The sequence below is a fragment of the Hyaena hyaena genome, unplaced genomic scaffold, assembly GCF_003009895.1.
Source record: "Hyaena hyaena isolate Hyena2069 unplaced genomic scaffold, ASM300989v1 scaffold_603, whole genome shotgun sequence".
In the NCBI taxonomy this organism is placed as follows: Eukaryota; Metazoa; Chordata; class Mammalia; order Carnivora; family Hyaenidae; genus Hyaena; species Hyaena hyaena.
Genome location: NW_024081235.1, coordinates 1,158,740 through 1,166,587, shown reverse-complemented (window position 1 = coordinate 1,166,587; position 7,848 = coordinate 1,158,740). Strand labels below are relative to the sequence as shown.

Here is a 7,848-nt window from a genome sequence, read left to right as displayed (position 1 = left end):
GGGGTAGACACACACACACACACACACACACACACACACACACACACACACACACACAATCCAAACCAGGCTCCAGGCTCCAAGCTGTCAGCACAGACAATGTGGGGCTCGAACTCACGAACTGAGAGATCATGACCTGAGCCAAAGTCGGACGCTTAACCGACTGAGCCCCCCAGGAGCCCCTGATTTGCTGTTTCTCATCATAGTAAAGTGACAAACCTAAACTCAGATCTGACATACGTCAGGGATGAGTGCTTTTGATCTTAGGTCCTGAGTTCTCGCCATTCACAGGGAATGCACTACATAAACTACGAAGCTCATAAGCTGTGGCTGAAAGGCTGGTAACATCTGTCTCTGCGCGGAGCTGGCAAACCTCAGGGATTGATTTGCGCCGTGAATCCCCTTCCTACCTGGAGTAGCAGCCCCTCCCTCCAGTCTGCGTCCCTTTGCTCGTGCTGGGAGCCTGCTGCGGGTACTGCCTCCCGTGTGCTTTCTCTCGCCCTCTGCGAGGGCACTGCCTTCACCAGAGGGCTCTGCTTTGCTGGCCAGCCCTTCTCAACGCCGGGGTTTCTCAGGTCCGGTGCCCGGCGGTGACTTAGCCGGTTGTGCGTGCCATTCTCCGTCACCACAGGGGGCCCGGGGGCAAGGGGAAGGGCGCGCGCCTGGGGCCACGCTGTCTGCTGCGTGCGGGCTCTGACCCCGAGTCTCGGTCCTTCGTCAGCGCACCAGAGACCGTGCCAGCTGACTAGTCCGCAGAGCCTCCAGAATGTCACCGTTCTTGACGCGCCACCTCCCTCCCAAACACACACGCCGGCTGAAGACTGCAGCTCGGACACTCACTCTGTGTGGTGTGGTGGCCGGGATGCCGGGGACTCAGAGGACGTGTCCTGGTCCCCAGGACCCATGAGCGTGTCAGCCAAGTAGAGGTGGACCCAGGCTGCTCATCAGCTGGGCCCCCAGGCCGCCTGCCTTGCTGTGCACACAACCATGTGCTTGTCCGGCCGGGGCCCGTCCCTTCCTGCGGCCAGGCTCCGTGTGGAGTGTGTGTGTGTGTGTGCACATGTCCTGATGGACACCACATGCACACACATGTTCCTATGCACACACGTGTCCTGATGGACACTACCCATACACATGCACAAACACACATGTCCCAATGGACACTATGCTCACACACACACACACACACGTCCTGATGGATACCATGCACACACATGCACACATACATGCACACATGTGTCCCTATGGACACCACACACACACCTGCTTGTATAAGGCACACATAAACACACAATACACTCAGGCACACGTACACACACGCTACACAGACCACGTATAGATACACACACGTGCATGCCTCCACCACACATACGTGTACCCAACCACGCACACCCCACACAGTGCCCCTGCACACGCAATCACATGCAAGCCACACGCGCACGTGGAAGCACCTGCGTGCCCCCCGCCGGCTCTCTGCGTGGACCGGACGGCCACCCTGCCTGCCTCCCCTGTGAGGACGCCACCCCCAGTGCGGGGGCCGCAGCCAGAGACAGAGCGAGGGGACCGCAGGGGCGACGAGCTCATCTGCCGACAGTCACTGGGAACAACACAAAGTCCAGAAAGTACTCTTCTCCTAGAAAAACATTACACTTCATAAAACTCATGTTTATTCAAAAAAATCTATTCAGAAAGTCTGGAAAGCGTAATAAATATCTGTAGAGTGGCCGCCCGTCTCAAACGTAAAAGTACAAAGCGTGAACATGAGAATGGCCTGTACACACCCTCCGGGCTTGTAAACAAAGTGCCGAGTCGGGGGTGGGGTGGGGAGCGTGCTCCTGTCCTCCGGTGACCCCGGGCTCTGCGAAGCCACCTGCTCCTCGCCGCGGGGACCTGCGGCGCCCTTCTGTTCTGGAACTTTAAGGACTCTTGCAGAGGTGAAGGGCAACAGAGCCGCTTGGAGCGAAAGACCGAGTGCAGCTCAGGTCACCGTGTGCTGGAGGGACCCCATGAGGCGCGAGGCAAAAATCCCGACGTGCGGCTTTGGGAAGAACACCATTTAATGAACAACACTGGCCGACATGAAGTACTGTTATGACTTCCAACGCTGGACCCTCCTCCAAGCAGACACACACACACACACACACACACACACACACACACACAGAGTGAGATTAAGGTCACGGACAATCTGACCCAAGGATGCAGGGGACATCTCACTCTTGCCCGAATTTGTCTTAGGGGTGGCATCTGGCGGAGGCCTTGCAGTGGGTGGGTGGTGGAGGTGAGGGGGGTGAGTCAGGTGTTTCTGTCAAATGGGGGGGGGCCTCCAGGTGGGAGGAAACCGCAGCGGGCAGGGCCGCGGCGGCCGGCGAGGTTTTCTGACGACAAAGTCTGTGGTTTTGAGATCCAGAGAGGCTAGGACTCTACATTCCGGGGGCGGGGGGGGCGGCTGTTTCGTTCTGTGCGATCTCACCTCCTGTGCGAAGCCCGCGGAGCCGCCGTTATGGGCGGGGGGCGAACCGCACAGGGGACACGAGATCAAATACCTTCCTTCAGGTACGACTGCCGCTTGTAAACCACAGCCGCTGGCTGTTGACACAAGGCTCGGAAGTGAAGTTGAAAATATCACGTTGACTCCTCCAGGCTGACTTTCGGCCCGAGGGTTCAAGTGCCGCCTTGTTCTGGACAAGCTGAGCGAGCAGAGGCACGTGGCAGCCATTCAGGTAGCAGCTGAACAGGGCAGGCGCCCATCCGCTGTCTGCTCGGGGCACAGCCTGGGCGGGGTGAACCCGGGTCCCTCTGCGGCCCTCAGTGAGGACGGGGGGCCGTGTGCATGGCGGCCCTGAGAGGGAGGAGGCGCAGGAGCGGCCCCCCCTCCCGCTCCCCCTCGGGCCGCATCCATCACGCGACTCCCAGCGAGCGGACCAGCGAGCCGCAAACCTCGTGCAGCAGACAGGAGGCGTGATGACTCTGTCCCTTCCTGGAGGGCAGCCCTGCGACCTAAAGGTTTTTCCTAAGTTCCTAATAATCAATAACATGATTCAGACCTGAAACGAAACTATTGTGGGTCAAGTCTTTTTAGCCTTGGGGGAAGAGCGTTTCCTACTGGGAAAACAGGACAGATGTCTAATGAGGCTCACGTAGGTGAGCCTGTCCCCGCCCTGCGCGTCATGTGGTTTCGGAGGGAAAGAAGGGCTCACGGAATAATGGAAGCTTCTGCAACACCTTTACACGGGAAGGTGTGAAAACAATTGGACCAAGGTAAGTGGTCGCGTCCAGAACGCAGCACGGGCTCTTGCGTAGCCAGCTGAGATGGGGGGTGAAGGGAACCAGGAAATCCGCCTTCTGCGTGAGACCCGGCTGAGGACCCGGCCCCCCGACCCCGCGGGGACCCCGGGGAGTCCCGGGCCGGCCCAGGGGCACACACTCTCCCCTGCGGCCTGGGCGGTGGCGCCCAGCCTGTCCTGTTTTACTGACAAGAAACGCACACAGTGCTCAGCCCTGCGCTCAACTCCCCTCCCCGCCCGCCCCTGTGCACACGCACCCAAGGGGAACAGTAAATGTCACTGAAGAATGGAAACACAGACGCAACACAAAATCACGGCTTCCACAAAGTGCATGGCTGCCCCCCACCAGCCGGGCACCCCCGGTGCCCTCCCAGCCTCCTCCCTAGAGCTCAGGGCTGCCAGTGCTCGGGGAGCGGGGCAGGGGTCTCCCGTGGCCCAGAAAGGGAAAAACAGACGCAGAGGAACCACTGCTTTGGGAGAGCACGGGGGGCTGGTGGAGGGCCGCCGCCAGCCGTCGGGCCCAGAGCTCCCTCTCCAAAGCTCTGGGTGGGAGCGTGGACCCCAGCCCTGCAGCCCCGGCCGGCCAGCCAGCCCTGGGGGGACAAGGACACAGGCCGGTGTGGGGGGGCTCAGGCTGTAGCTGGCTCCTCCCCAGGGACACGTGCTGTTCTCGTGAAAAGAGGCCTCCAAGGCAGACACCGCTCGCCGGTTCTGGGCCAGGCTCTCCCCAATTCGGGTCTGCGACCCCGAGAGGTCGCCCAGCACCTCAGTCAGAAACGAGGGGGCGATGGGATGGGGGCTCTTTGGATCATCTGGAGGGGACCCGGCGCCTAGTCCTGGGTGCCACGTGCTGACCCATCCTTCTGGCGACAGGGGAAGCAGCCAGTGCGCCCTCTCGCGCTAATAACGAGGACGCAGGCGTCGGGATCCGGCCAAGTCACTGGCTCTATAATTGGAAAAAAAAAATATCTCTCTCTATAAATATAAGCCGTGATCGTAAAAGCCCTACAGGCGTTCAGCAGGGCGGTGAGCGGTGGGTGAAATGCGTCCGTCTGGCTTTGCTCGGGGCAAGGAGGCGGGAGGCTGGCGCGGTGAGGCTGGGGAGGCCATGGGTCCGGATCCGATCCAGGCTGAACGAGAGGACGTGGAATGCGCCGAGGCGCCCGGGCCCCGGGGCCGGGCTGGGGTCACTCCGGCAGCGCCCGTGACGGGAGTGGGCCGAGCGCTACAGCCTCGTGGACGTGAGTCTCTTCATGCCCCTGCGCTGAGCCAGGCTGGACGACAGCACCGGCTCCAGCCGCGGGGCCTGCGGAGTTCTGTTCAGGGCAAGGTAGGTGGCGGCCATGGCTCCCTGCAGGGAAGGGGAGAGGCCGGTGAGTGTGCTGCCTGCCACCCCTCCCGAGCGGGCCCCCGAGTCCCGGGGCCTCCCTGGGCCTGGCCCCCGCACGCACAGCGGGCAGCTAAGCCCTTCCGGTGGCCCCGGGGCGCGGGGTGCAGCGCTCCCACTGCAGTGAGCTTACACCAGGGCCTCGGGAATCACGTGTCCGTCCAGCCCCCACCCCAGCCCCAAGGGATGCCCATGGCGTGGTGTCCCCCAGACACGCACAGAGCCCCAGGACGGGGCCCGGGCCCCCTGCGCCGCGCCGCTGTCCCACACTCGCTGGACTTGAGAAGGGCTCGAGGGCCGACCCTGATGGCTGCGGGCGGTGGCCGCTGTCCTTCCCAGGGAGCTCCAGGCAGCCGCTGCCAAGCACGTGAGGCAGGACCCGCTTATTCTTGCGGTGTAGACTCCCCGGGCCTCTGGATGCCCCCTCAGGATGTGGGCGTGTCATGACCGAGGTGGCCGGAAGCCGCGGCCTTGCTAGTTAGGCATCCTGACGCGCAGCTTAGGGAGGCCGGACCCACAGTGGCACCGGGAGTCAGGAAAGGCACGGGTGGGATCGCGGGCCGCAGGGGTCCCCGGGGACACCAAGTAGAGGAGCGGCTCTTCTGTAGGTCAAACCCTGTGATCCCCGGGGGCAGACATGTCCCTGATGCCCTCTGCGTCCTGAGGCCGTTCCCTCTACGGCCCTGCGTCTCCTTCACGGCTGCTGGGTGCCGCCCGTGCGCCCGCTCGCGGAGGGCACCGCTGGACTCCGAGCTGCGGGCGCGGCGGGAAGTCCCTCAGGAGAGCGAGGGCACCAGCCTGGGGCCCTGCTCTCGCAGCTAAGCTTTTACTGAAACAGCTCGGCACCCATCCGCCCCCACGCCTTCTCTGGAGGTTCGGGGGCACGGCAGGAGACGGAGGCACGGTGACGGGGACATCTGACTCGAAAGCCTGAGATGCTTACAGTCTGGGCCCTTAGACACAAGTCTGCCGGCCTCTGATCTGGGATTGAGGGTTGGGGCACCCGGCGGCTCGGTCGGTTAAGCGTCCGACTCTTGGTTTCGGCTCACGATCTCAGGGTTCGTGGGATCGAGCCCCGCCTCTGGCTCTGTGCCGGCAGCGTGGAGCCTGCTTGGGATTCTCCCCCCCTCTCTCTGCCCCTCCCCTGCTCGTGTGCTCCCTCGCTCGCTCTCTCGCTCAAAATAAATAAACATAAAAAAAATCATTCGAATGGAGGGCTTTGGAAACTTGACCCCCTCCACCTCGCTCTCTCCCTCCTTCTCTCCCACTCTCCACTCCATCTGTCTGTCTGTCTCTCTCCCACTTTCTCTCCATCTCTCCTTCTCTCCCTCCATCTCTGTCTCATACGCACGTGGGTGTGCGTGCACACCCGCCCCCCTCCCCACAGTGAAGCGTTCAGGGTTGTTAACAGAAGTTGTAGCTCATTCAGAGTTTTGCATGTGGTGGCTCGAGAGTGAAGAAATGTGTGGAAGTAGATAAAGGAGGGATACGCGTGTGCGCCTGTGATCGGTTCCCTAGCTGGTCCCCACACTGTGACTTTTTGGGTTAACCGGGAGGCCTCAGGGTGACGCCTCTGCGTGCCCCCTCCCTGCCATCTTGTTCCCCTGACCAGCTGTCGGTACCTTCACCAAGTGGACGTCCTGTCGGCTGAGCTGGTTTTGGGACAGGTACTCTCTGTTCACGACCCATGGGTGTTTTAGAACTTGAACTGCCGTCAGGCGCTGGTGAGGGTCCACGTGCAGCATCTTGGATACGACGTCCTGTAAGGGCAGATGACAGAGAGGAGATTTTGGGAGGGTCATTGAAGTTGGTTCAAACAGGCTCCCGAGCAGAGTTCCTTCGTTCCTTCTCAGGGTAAAACCTCACTGCTATTCTGACCGATTCTTAGCATTTTGGGGTCAAGTGTTTACTTTCATCTATAAAAGTATGTGAATGATTTTTAAATTTTAATTATCATCAACTTGGTGGCTTACTCCAGGTTAAGATTTTACATCCAAAGAGAAATGAAATGTGGAAATGTTAAATCGTGCATGAAATGTGACGGAATGTTTTTTTTTTTTTAGTAAAAATGGTATCTTTCCAGAGGGAGAAGCTAACATAACGACTGTCCCACAGATAAACCAGTTATCACAGTGGATGCAGTTATGTTTTGTTAGAACTACCCACCAGCATCACACGTGTCCAATGGGCTAGTGCCCAATCGAGATAATTGTCTTCTCTTCTTTTTTACTTTTTCTTTCTTTTTAAAATGCTTGTTTATTTTTGAGAGACAGAGCACGAGCAGGGGAGGGGCAGAGAGCGTGGGAGACACAGAATCTGAAGCAGCTCCAGGCTCCGAGCTGTCAGCACAGAGCCCAACACAGGGCTTGAACCCACGAATCGTGAGATCATGACCTGAGCCGAAGTCGGAGGCTTAACCGACTGAGCCCCCCAGGCACCCCTGAGGTAATTTTCTTATTTAACTGTAAGGTAATAACAATAAAAACTCCTCCAAGTAGCTTAAAGACAAAGCTCCACTTTACATCACATGTTGCAACACACGTACACACGTGCACACGCACGTACACACATGCACACACAGACACACACACACACAGTCACAGCCATGATCTATCTCTGCATGGCGTTCATGAGACGGTCTTCACGTGCTCGATGCACCTGTTCTCAACAGTCGTCAGGACTGGCCTCGGGGGAAGGAGGGATATTACTTCCCTATTTTGCAGGTGAAGATGTTGATATTTTTTAGTGATTAAACAATTGTCCAAGGAGGAGCCACGATGAGAATCCACGCTTTTCTGCTCACCTACTCACCTTCCTTTGGTGTCCCCGTGACATTTCACAGTGAAATACATGAATTAGCTCACGTGGATAATGTATCGCTAAAGTACTCAATGGAATTTCTGGTCATAAACCATGGAAGAGAAATCCTAGAGACTAATATAAAATCCTTTATTTCAACAGAGAAATCCAATGCCTTTTAATATTCAATAACATTAATCTTGGCAACTTCATAAAAGAAATATGTTCTGGAAACATTATTGCTCGTATTTCCAGGTGTAAAAACGAAAGCAAGAGATCTTTATTAACTTGTTCAAGATCTCAGAGTAGAGGAGTATCTTTCCTTACACTACAAGCAGAACGCAGATAAAGTAACGACACACAAATCCATAGACT

General features: G+C 58.1%; 1 protein-coding gene across 1 annotated transcript in view; it reads right to left on the bottom strand.

The window, feature by feature from the left end:
* Positions 1-1,650: 1,650 nt before the first annotated feature.
* The window catches only part of RPS6KA2 (ribosomal protein S6 kinase A2), a 153,550-nt gene continuing 147,352 nt past the window's right edge, over positions 1,651-7,848 (bottom strand). The window contains 2 exon segments of the mRNA XM_039257159.1: positions 1,651-4,638; positions 6,297-6,434. Of these exon segments, the coding sequence (XP_039113090.1) occupies positions 4,513-4,638; positions 6,297-6,434 (264 nt within the window). The 3' untranslated portion in view covers positions 1,651-4,512.